This window comes from Benincasa hispida, chromosome 11 (assembly GCF_027475165.1).
Source record: "Benincasa hispida cultivar pf3 chromosome 11, pf3_genome.v1.1, whole genome shotgun sequence".
Classification (NCBI taxonomy): Eukaryota; Viridiplantae; Streptophyta; class Magnoliopsida; order Cucurbitales; family Cucurbitaceae; genus Benincasa; species Benincasa hispida.
The window spans coordinates 22,934,236-22,946,955 of record NC_143488.1 but is presented as its reverse complement, the minus strand read 5'-3'; the positions used below and the strand labels follow the sequence as shown (position 1 = coordinate 22,946,955).

The window sequence follows — 12,720 nt, the reverse complement described above, 5'->3', positions numbered from 1 at the left end:
TACAACCAAGCCAAATTTTGAAACTAAAAAAATAACTTTAAAAAACTTGTTTATATTTTAAGATTTTGGCTAAGAACTCAACCATTTTATTTAAGAAAAAAACGCAACATATTGTAAGAAATGGGAAGAAAATAGTCTTGATTTGAAAAACCAAAAAACCAAATAATAATAATAAATAAATGGTTGCCAAACGAGACAGTTGTGTTTGATTTTTTTTTGAAGGTTAAACTTATTTCCTTCCCATTTTTTATAATGATTAGTATCTTTCCTAGTACAATGGTTGAATTCTTAATCAAATTTCAAAACACAAAAACATATTTTTAAAAATTATTTTTTATTTTTCAAATTTTTGCTTTGTTTTTTAAACCATTAATAAAAGATACATAACAAATGAAGAAATTTGGAGATGAAAGTAATGTCTATTGTGGCTTTATTTTCAAAAACAAAAAACAAAAAACGAAATGGTTATCAAATGGGACTTAAACGAGTATAAAGAGAGTCTTAAGACAAATTAGAAGTTACGAATAAAGAATTTGGACTTCAAAAATTATAATTATAATTATAATTTGTTTAAGAACTATTTATTAATTTTTTTAAGTCTAAACTTAAACAGATATATTCTCAAAATTCATGGACAACAGTTGAAAATTTAAAGAATCATTGGGCAATGATGAAAGAGGAATTTTGAGCCTATATGAAGCATCACATATGAGGGGACATGGAGAAGCTGTGCTTGAGGAAGCTCTTAAATTTACTACCACACATCTTAAAACATATATTGAATACTCCAATAATCCTCATTTTGTATCTGAAGTTAGCAATGCCTTGAAATTGCCTATTAGAAAAAGTATTACAAGAATCAAGGCAAGAGAGTATTTGGGAATATACCAACAAGATCCTTCCCATAATGACACTTTGCTTACATTCTCAAAACTAGACTTCAACATATTACAAAATCTTCACCAAAAGGAGCTAATTGAAATCTTCAGGTACTCCTACCATTATAATATGCTTCCATTTTCGTATCAATCAAGATAACTCTAACTGACTTTATTGTCATTATTTGTAGATATGAACCGTTATAATATGTTTATATTTATTATTATTATTATTATTATTATTATTATTATCATCATCATCATCATCATCATCATCATCATCATCATCATTATCATTATCATGATGATGGGTGCAAATGGTATCGAAATTCCAACTACTAGGAAGAAAGGTTTTGGTAACAATCATAGTTTAATGTTCGTTTGGGATTTGTATTTGCATTCCTAAAAAGTGATTGAGGAAAAATCTTAGCCACCTACCCTTTTTGGTAAATCAAATTACTAATTAATATAAGAGAATCGGGTCTAAATTTTAACTATGCTGTCAAAACTTTTAGATTCAAGGTTTTCTAAAACTTTGTTAATTTGTTAACGATTTTAATAAATATGTTATAACAATATCCAGCCACATTAATATATTTTGTCATATCTATTTTCAAATTTTAATTGATTCAATTTTTAATAATAATTATGTTTAACTATTATCAAATAATTTTGATTAAACTAAATTAGTTAAAATTTAAATCATATGAAATTAAAAAAATATATTGTAACAAGTTATAAATTAACTATCCAAATGAAAACAAGTAAAATAATAGGCCTATTTTGATTCATATAACTAAACCATACAAATTTAATTATAATTTACCAAATATTATTTTAATTCTTTTTACAGCTGATTTTTCTATAAAAAAAAAAAAAAAAACACTGTACACTAATTATTTTAAAGGAAAAAGGAAAATTTTCAAGGATAGAAAAAATATCAAACTATTTATAAAAATATCTAGAAAAAAAAAAGACATGGATAGTTATTAGTGTCTATATTTAACCATGTACATGCTTTCTTCTCTAAAAAAAAAATGAAAGGAACAAAATATTCATGCAAACGTTAATCAAGAATCCATTTCATTTTAGTTTTCTTTTTTGTTCTTTTCTTTTATTTAGTACAAGTGGGTATGGAAACTTGAACCTAACATTAGACATGAAAATTCTTTAAAAGTACAGTACTTATTCAGATGATTTTTCAAAACATTGATTTCGAATTGTTAGGTAATACATTTTTTTTTTTTATTCCGACAATATGTCGGGTGAGAAAATCAAACATCTATGTCAAGGTCGATATTCGTATTCAAAACTTGATTTGATTTTTTAAAATTAAATATTGATAAAAAAGTAGACAAAAAAAATGGAAGAAATTGAATGTTTATAGGTCTGATTTTCAAAAACGAAAAATTAAAACTCAAATAGCTACTTAACCGCAAACAAGTTCATCTATGATTTGACTGAAACGAATTATTAATCTATTATTAATATCTTTTATTACTTGCATCTAATAATCAATGTTGATCGTATGATGATTACATTGGAGTTAACATGCAAGAAGCGGAAACAATTAGGATCTTAAGTACTCCAATTCCATCAATTTTAGCAATCTAGCAATCATGTTCATATGAAAAAAATAGGGTTTCATAAATTATACCATTGTTGAACTCTTCAATTACTGAAATCAAGTTTAAATCTTCACATCAAAACCTTGTAGATCACAATTTTATATTCCATACATATCTCTAGGAACTTAGATTGGGTGGTGGAACCCAAAATGAAGTTGAATCATGAAGGAATTTTGGAGAAATTTTCCAGATTTTGTGTCAATGATCTAGAGTGAACATCTTCTCTTCCAACCTTCAATTGCATCACTTTCTTGGCATATGTCATTTTTTTTTTTTAATTTTCCTTTAACATGCAATTTCATTTCCTAGGAGTTTGACACAAATCCCACTTAATTTTAATGGTAATATGAGTATTTAAAGTGGAAAAATCCCACTTAGGGTATTTTTCCATTTTCAATTGAACTTTTTAATTTTAAATTTAAGATTGAATTTTTATTTTGAAATCAAAATTCAAAAAGATAAAATGTAAAAATAATAATATTAATTCAATAATTAATAATTAATAATTAATAATTAATTCTAACAATTAATTTCAAATGATTAATTAAACAACTTTAATTAATTAAACTAATTTAGTATTAAATTAAATTAAACACCACTTTTCCAACATGAAGCCTTATTCATGTAATTAATATTTAAATCATATATAGTTTCTAATTTTTCAATTTTGTTTAATTTTATAATTAAACGTATAATTATATCATGTATAATTACTAATTTCCTTAATTTGTATTTGAAGGCTTCAATTTTATTCATCGCACGGTTCTAGGGTTTAGTCTGTTTATATGCTAGTAGGGGAACTTAATGGACCTACAAATCATGGGCTCCAACGATCTGAGATTAACCTACTAAACTCTTTAACCTAATTAACCAACATTCGTTAACTACTAGGTCACTCCACTAAAGCTCAGTAGTTGCACTCACCTCACTTTTGATATATTTGTGTCTATCTTATTTAACCATAATCAGTAAGTCGACCCTTCAAAGGTTCTTCATAATAACGGTCGGGTCAAAAGTTGTTTTACCCCCGAGATTACATCATGCTCTTTAAGTATCGCCGAACCTTAATGAACAATTGGTTTGTGATCAAATCACTAAACCGAGTTCCTCTCGGGCCAATGAGAGGGTGGGACCCTTTGTTCAAGAACCACAGTTATTACTTAAGGGAACAACTTCTCTACTATCCAGTCTTACCTATGAAATGAGAGGCTTATTAAGCCGGTGCTATAGGGCCAACTCTTACCTATGCAAATCTAAGGATAGTTAGCTCAGGATTAAATTCAATTTAACTAGGTCATTGCTTTGAAATAGCCGTTTTAAATAGTACACAATGTTATAAATTAAGAATCACTTATTTCTTGGTCGGTATTATACAAACTCTTTGTATAGGATGCCCACTCGCATGTCTCTGCATAAATGATTTAAGATTACATCGTTTATACTAAGTACAAAGTAAGCCACATCTAATAGTGTTTCCAAAATAAGGTACCGAGCCTTATCCGTATACTATAAACCATTTTGGCTATCTACTCGAACTTGATCTACTCTTATATCTCCACTTAAAGTCCAGGTACTCATGTAACAACCATGGATCGTAGTTTATTGGATTTGATACTATTTACATATTCTAAAAGAATTTTATTGAACAAAAGTTGAATAACATCTTTATTGCAAATAGATTATAATACTCTTATAAACAGCGAGTTCTAGGACATATAACCGAACAGATTAATGACAATGATTCATTGTCATTCAAATGAAATATGAAAAAGTAGAAAGGATAAATATATGTTATCAAGATTTTAATTTTTAGAGTCACCCATCCTTGTTCTAAGGAAAACTAAATACAAAGTAAAATGAGATAAAAAAGTTCATACAATTTTACTTAATATCAGAGTTGATATACTTATTTATCAGAGTTAATTCCTTTTTCTTCCCATAAAGAAATTATTTCTACATTTAACGTTGATCTTTGTTGATAACAATGAAAATTTTGAAATAATCTTAATGCAAATAATAAATTAGTATAGGTGGTGGAAAGAATTGAACGTCCCAACGAACTTTCCATTTGTGAGAGATAGAATTGTGGAGAATTACTTTTGGGCATTGAGTGTATATTTCGAACCTCATTTCAATGTGGGAAGGAAAATATTGACTAAAGTGATCGCCATGGTCTCAATTATGGATGATATTTATGACGCTTATGGAACATTTGAAGAACTCCAAGTCTTCACTTTAGCAATCAACAGGTTACTTTCTTTACCCTCTTACTTGCTTCAAAATTCTTTTTCAATTTTATATGTATAGTCCATATATACTTGAAACAGAATTGAGTATGCTTTAATCAGTTATACAATGTCTTTAATTTTTTAGATGGGACATAAGCATGATTAATCTACTCCCGAAGTATATGAAAGTTTATTATACAACTATGCTCGATCTTTTCGAAGAGGTTGATAACGAGATGGCTAAGGATGGAACATCGTATCGTGCCCACTTTGCAAAGGAAGCGGTAATTAAATATCATCCTTCTCATAATTTCCTATTAATACCACTAATCTTGCTATCTTTCTTTGCATGTATAAGAAGTTTCAACTTTATTTATGTGTGAATAGATGAAAAGGCAAGCTGAATCCTATTTCAAAGAAGCTGAATGGCTGAACAAAAAGTATAAACCAAAATTTGAAGAATACATGGAAGTGGCTCTAGTTAGCTCAGGTTATGGGCTACTTGCAACTATTTCATTTGCTTGCATGGGTGACATTGCAACTCAAGAGGTATTTGATTCGCTTTCTGAGTGCCCCAAAATTCTTGAAGCCTCAACCACCGTTTGTAGACTAATGAATGATCTTGTCTCCGACCAGGTATGGGTCGCTCTCACTACTTCAAATAAGCCAATAATATCACATGGATTCAAGTATCAATCGATTTCACGAAATACATTTGTCGATATATCTACAGTTCATGATATTTAACAATGACATTGAAATTTAATATAACTATTATAAATATTCATAAAATAATAAAAAAATTAATCTATTAATCCAAATTAATATGACTATAAAATGCTAAAAACAATATATAAGAGTGAAAGGCCAGAGATATAGATGCCGTAAACTTCTCTCCGATAATAAACCCTAAATAGTAATCAAAGAACAGATTCGGTGATGGAAATATGAGATGGACACGCAACACAGCAGTGATTAAGAAAGAGATTGATGAGAATATGGAGTTGAAAGCATGGAAAGTAACTTTGCCCCTATTCTCCTATGAGTCTTAATGCATTTGTTCTTAATAACTTCTAAATTATTCTAACATTAGGAGAGAATAGCTTGTATAAATATAAGTTGTCAAATATATTTTCATAGTTTATAAAACAGCAATGCTCATAGAGACTAACATTTTTGGGGAAAAAAACAATCGACAAGAAACTAACGGGAAGAACTAGTTATCTAGATTTATTGAAAGTCGAGAGACAAAAATTAGACAATTAAAAATACAGAAACCAAAATGAAACAAAACTCAGAGTTTAAGAATTAAGCAGTGTTTTAACATGAAAAATATATTTATTATTAATTCAAATGAATTTTACAATTCTTATGATTCAACAATATTGATATATATATTATATATATATATCTCCGTAAAATTGAAATTTTGATAACTCACATTGGCATTGATAACATCAAGCTTTGCTCCAATATTAATTTATATATGTTTACCTTTTTAATTTTTGTAGTTTGAGAAACAAAGAGAACATGTCGTCTCTGCCACTGAATGTTACATGTACAATTATGGTTGCTCAGAAGAAGAAACCTGTGCTGAATTTCGAAAGCGAGTAGAAGATGCATGGAAGAATATAAATGAATGTTGTTTTCATCCTGCCACTGTTCCAATGCCATTTTTAATGTGTGTATTAAATCTCACCAGATTTATTGCCTTGCTTTATTCTGACGAGGATGGATACACAAATTCTAAGGGTAACACAAAAGTTCTTACCAAGGCTCTTCTTGTTGAACCAGTGCGTCTTTAACTATTTAATGAGGCAACGTTTGTGAAATCCAATATTTATGGGTCAATTGTGTACTTATAACTTGTAATATATAGAATGTGAAGGGTCCATAATGATATTATGTTTATGAATATAGTGGTATGGGTTTTAGTGATGCTTCTAGTTTATATGAGTTGAATTAACTTTGTGTAATAATTTTTTTGTTCTCTTGAAATTGTAGTTGAAATCACAGTACTATTGTCTACTTAAATTAATGAATTTACTTCTTGATTCAACAAGTTTATCCAAATCACCACAAAAGTTGTATGTTTTCAAGCCTCCGTCTTTACTTTCCTCAACCTCTTGGAAATTACCATATTTATAATAGGAAAACTCTCTTCCACTGCTTATGTAAAATGGTTGGGATAAAAAATTATTAAAGTGTGTTTTGAATATATTTTCAAGTGTGAATATTCGACTGAAGGAATGAGTCACATGGGGAATTGTAAGCCCCAAAGTCAGAGGAACGAGCATTTTTGAGGACTAGCCCCCTTCCCATTACTCGACGAAGGCTATTGTCCGATCCTCTTTCATGAGGAATCGTTTTAGTTAGATTGTACCCAAGCCCGCCTCCACTTTCTTATGTTAAAGAGGTCTTAATTGCTTCATGAGACTGAAAGCTTCTTTCTTCCATAGATATTTGTTCGTCAATCTTCAATAATTTTTTTTTGCCCAATTTTTTCCATTTAAATTTGTTTGATCGATTTGCAACCAAAAAAAAAAAAAGATTGAAATCAAATTTTTGTTCTACTCCATTTTTATTCCATTAAATTTGTTCGTCATCGACTATAACATCAACGAAAACCTCATGACTTAAAGAAACTTGCGATACCTGAGATATGCCATCTTCTTCCCTTTGGTAAATAAGTGGATGAAGTTTTTGATAGAATAAATACTTTAAATCTATATTGAATAGATAAACCCTAGGATCATTCATGTCAAATTGTCAAGAATAATAACATACCGGATTCCATTGAGAAACTAATGATAACTTCAAGATGATGATAGTTGACTAGGGTCTTCCTCAACCAAAACTCCGAATGCCCTTAGTGGGATCTCTCTCTAGATGGGATTTAAGAAAGACTGAGTGCTTATTGTTTTTGGTATGTTGGGGACCATAGCCCTAAGGTCTCTTTGTATACTAGTTCAATAAGGCTTCTCATTAAACCCTAATTAACTAGGAATAGGCTTCTACCCATTAAGTCCATACTCAATTAGAAAACTAGGGCCTTAATTAATTAGATCACATAATAGGGTCCAATCTAATAAAATAACCCAATGTGATAAATTATTAATCCACATACATAGTCCATACTTTAATTAAATATATTATTATTTAAATATGTCTAAGAATGTCCCACTTGGGCTATGTGTACCTGATATAATTAAATCAGATAAACCTTAAGCGCGCATAAACAAGTTCTTTCAATAATAGAATTCCCCTTTAGTTCAATCTGGTCCATCTACTGTATTAGCATGAAATCAAGGCGGCTTTCGTCACTACCCTTGTAACTAAACCTTCCTTGATCACCAATTCCAATACATTCAATGACATAGATCCAGTATGGATGGATAGCATGGAAACTACATGTAAAGTGATCTAGATCATGCCTGTTTCCAACTGGTCCAAATTCCTTAATTAGATAAGTCTAAAAAACTTTATGCAAAACTGCATGCATGATAAACGAGTTCAGATGATAAAACATAAACCATAAACTTTATTCTATATAGAATATAAACAAAATATGGTCAAAGAACATCCTCAATAACAAACTTCCACTAAACCATGGAATCAAAAAAGTAACTAACACCCATGTGAGCAACATGCTCATGAAAAACTTTGGGTGGTAAACATTTAGTCAATGAATCTGCCACCATAGAGTTTATTCCTATGTGTTCTATCGAAATTTGACTATTCTGAACTTTTTCTTTAACAACCAGAAACTTCACCTTTACATGCTTTGACTTCGTATTGCTTCTATTGTTGTTGGAATATATCATTGCCAACTTACTGTCACAAAATAATTTTAGTGGCCTTTCTATTGCAACCACTATCCGTAGCTCAGTGATAAAATCTCGCAACTATATTCCATGATTGGATGCCTCATAACATGTTATAAGATCTGCAACCATGGTAGAAGAATCCATACGTGTTTGTTTAACACTTTTCTAAGATACAACTCCTCTAACCAACATGAAGATATAGCCTTAAAGTGGATCGCAAAGTGTCTTGACATCCAACATAATCATAATCAGAATCAGAATACCCAATGAGCTCCAAAACTTATGATCTCCGATAAGTGAGCATATAATCTTTTGTTCTCTGTAAATACCTCATAACCCGTTTGGCTACTTTCCAATGATCCATCCCCGGATACTCAAATATCTGTCTAACACTCCAACTATGAATGCAATATCTAGATGCGTACATACTTGAGCATACATTAGACTTCCAATGGCCGATGCATACTTCTGCATTTCTTTAGTCTCGAGTGTGGTCTTGGGCCATTGACCTGAATGAAATTTATCACCTTTAGTGATCAGGGTATCTCTCAGCGCACAATCTTTCATGCCAAATCTACTTAAGATTTTTTTAATGTAGTTCTTTTGTGACAATCTCAAAATATCTTGAGAACGATCTTGCAGTATTTCAATTCCTAATACAAAAGAAGCATCACGAAGATCCTTCATCTCAAAATTTCTTTTGAGAAATCTCTTAGTGTCATGCAATATACCTACATAATTACTAGCTATGAGTATGTCATCAATATATAACACCGAAAGATTGATTTACTCCCACTGAACTTGTGATATACACAATCTTCCACTATGTTCACCTTAAAACCAAATGAGGTTATGACTTCATAGAATTTGTGATACCATTGACGAGAGGCTTGCTTGAGAACGTAGATGGATTTCCTTAATTTGCATACCATGACTTTGAATTACCAAACACAAATTTTTCTGGTTGCACCATATAAATCGTCTCGTCAGTGTTCCTATTGAGAAACGCAGTTTTTACATCCATCTGGTGTAGCTCTAAATCAAAGTGAGCTACCAGTGCCATGATTACCCTAAAAGAGTCTTTCGATAAAACCGGAGAGAAAGTCTCTTTGTAATCAATGCCTTCTTTTTTAGTAAAACCCTTTGCAACAAGACGAGCCTTATATCTTTCGATATTTCCATGTGAATCCCTTTTGGTTTTAAATATCCATTTACAACCTATGGGTTTCACTCCTTATGGTAGTTCGACAAGTTCCCAAACGTCATTGTCTTTCATGGATTTTATTTCCTCTTCCATAGTACTTATCCACTTTTGAGAGTTAGAACTTTGTAAAGCTTGTTGGAAGTTGATTGGATCATCTTTCATTACGCCCACATCATCCTGATATTCTTGAAGAAACACAATATAATCATCTGGAATTGCACTTCTTCTCTCTCAAGTAGATCTTCTTAGTGGCACTTCTTGAGGTTGTTAAGTTTGAACTTCAGGTTCAACAACGGGGACTTCAATGTTGTCTTGTTCTATAATTGGTTCAATAATGAAGTCAGGAATTGGAGCCTAAACATCATTTTTAATCACATGAGGAAAAGAAACCAATTCCTCTTCAAAGACAACTTTCCTTATGTTATCTTCCCCCCAAACTCAACATCCTCAAGGAATCTAGCATTTCCTATCTCAAAAAATGATCTAGAAGTGGGTTCATAAAACTTGAAACCCCGAGAGTGCTCAGAATACCCAACAAAATAGCAGCTTATAGTTCTTAAGTCCAATTTTCTTTCATTAGGCCTATATGGCCTAGCCTCAGCTAGACAACCCCATATGTGAAGATGCCTAATACTAGGCTTCTTTCCTGTCCACAACTCATAAGGGGTTTTGGCTATTGCTTTACTAGGTACCCTATTAAGGATATATGTTGCGGTCTTTAGTGCCTCACCCCAAAGGGATTCTAGTAGAGAAGAATGACTAATCATACTTCTTAACATATCCTAAGTGTTCTATTTCGCCTTTCCGCTACACCATTCATGCTGGGTTTGCCTGACATAGTGTATTGCGGGACGATTCCATATTCCTCTAGGTATTTGACAAAGGGCCCTGGACATTGTTCACCTGATCCATCATATCTACCGTAATATTCACCACCATGATCAGATTTGACAGCCTTAATTTTCTTTCCAAGTTGAAGTTCAACTTCAGCTTTAAAAGACTTGAAAACGTCCAAGGATTGAGACTTCTCATGAATTAAATATAGGTACCCATATCTTGAATAGTCGTCTATGAACGTAATAAAATATTGTTGTCCATTCCAAGAGGCCGTAGGGAATAGACCACAAATGTCTGTATGTATTAGTTCTAAGACATTTGAGCATCTGTTGGCACCTAATTTTCTTATGTTTGTCTGTTTTCCCTTAATACATTCCACACAAACGTTGAAGTTACTTAAATCAAGGGAATCAAGAATTCCATCTAACACAAATCTCTGAATTCTCTGTTTAGAGATGTGACCTAAACGCTTGTGCCATAACATAGCGGAATTCTCATTTAATTTATGCTTTGTTCCACCTGAATTAGATAACAGGATCTTGTTAAATGAAGCAAAAAAATCAAGCATATATAGATTATCAATTAAAGAACCGGTACCAATAAGCTTAGAATCTTGAAAAAGACTAACTTTATTATTTCCAAAAGAACAAGAAAAACCAAATTTTTCCAAATTGGAAATAGAAACTAAATTTCTCTAAATGACGGTACAACAAAAGTCTTATTCAGATCCAAATAACAACCAGTTTTTAAAAGTAATCTAAAATTTCCAATAGCTTCAATTGGAACTGCTTTGCCATCGCCCATATAGATGAATCTTTTAGCATCACTTGGCGGCCGGCTCCACAGGAAACCCTGCATTGATATACTTATGTGAGTAGTAGCACCAAAATCTACCCACCAAGTATCTGTAGGTACAAAAGCTAAATTAACTTCATAACAAACCAAAGTAAGAAGTTTACCCTTCTTTACACGCCACTTGGCGTACTTGGGACAATCTTTCTTGAAGTGACCTTTCTTTTTGCAGAAAAAACAAGGATTTTCAGTAGCTTGTTTCTTGTTTTTATTTTGCTGAGATATCCCTTCTGCAACATCCACAATTCTCCTTTTCTTCTTACCACGAAAGCCTATTGCCAAATGAGCATTTTCTGTCCTTTCTCTCTTAATCCTATCTTCTTCTTGCACACATTGTGAGTAAGCTCATTAATACTTCATTTATTCTTCTGAGTATTATAGCTTATCTTAAACTGAGTGAATTGTGTAAGAAGAGAGATAAGTACCAGATGTACGAGTAAATTTTCATTTATCTCAATATCAAGTGCCTTTAATTTACCTGCGAGATTGGACATTTCCATAATGTACTCTCTTATGTTTCCATTGCCCTTATACCTCATAGAAGTTAAAGAAGTCAAAAGACTACTTGCTTCCCCTTTCTCATTTTTAGCAAAATATTTCTCAATTTGAGCAAGGAACTTATTGACATTTTCACTTTCCGTGATAGAGCCCTGAAAAGACTCCGGAATGGAGTGCCTAAATGCGATTTAACCATTCCCACTTCTCTATATTAACCATATTTGGTTGTTTCCAGTAGAAGTAGGTTTATAGGTCCTTAATGCAAGGTCCAAATCCATATATCCAAGAAGTATCTCTAGACATTCCTTCCAAATCTTGAAGTTCGATCCATTCAAGTTAGGGATTGAACTCAGATTTTCAGATATTTGAGTAAGACCAACTAAAACAATAAACAACAAAACATATGCTCACAATTAAAATATAACAAAATAATTTCACATATGTGGTGGGTCCCTTTAACAAGATACCTAACACAACATTGATGTATAGCCTTTGGGCAGAAAGACACAAAAAGGCCAAATGTAAATTGTACTCTCAACGTAGTAATCAAAGTACTAACAGTTAACTCTGTCAAAAAATAGTCTTTCTTTGGATCGACTATTTTTCACATGAGCAATCCTTATAATTGCCACATACTCATTACCACATGCATACCCACAATTTGGCCAAATAATTATCTTCATTTGGCCGATAATTATCTGCATAAATTCATGAATATGCACATCTTATATTTTAGAATTAAATTAATCTAGATAACAGAGGCTACTT

The 12,720-nt window shown here is 31.5% G+C and overlaps 1 protein-coding gene across 1 annotated transcript; it reads left to right on the top strand.

The window, feature by feature from the left end:
- The first annotated feature begins 693 nt into the window (after positions 1-693).
- LOC150032491 ((+)-gamma-cadinene synthase-like) lies at positions 694-6,796 on the top strand. The gene is made up of 5 exons (XM_090306489.1): positions 694-989; positions 4,537-4,755; positions 4,880-5,018; positions 5,122-5,370; positions 6,246-6,796. Exons 1-5 carry the CDS (start codon positions 709-711, stop codon positions 6,537-6,539), a joined length of 1,182 nt encoding a protein of 393 aa, XP_090162615.1. The 5' UTR covers positions 694-708; the 3' UTR covers positions 6,540-6,796.
- Positions 6,797-12,720: the final 5,924 nt, after the last annotated feature.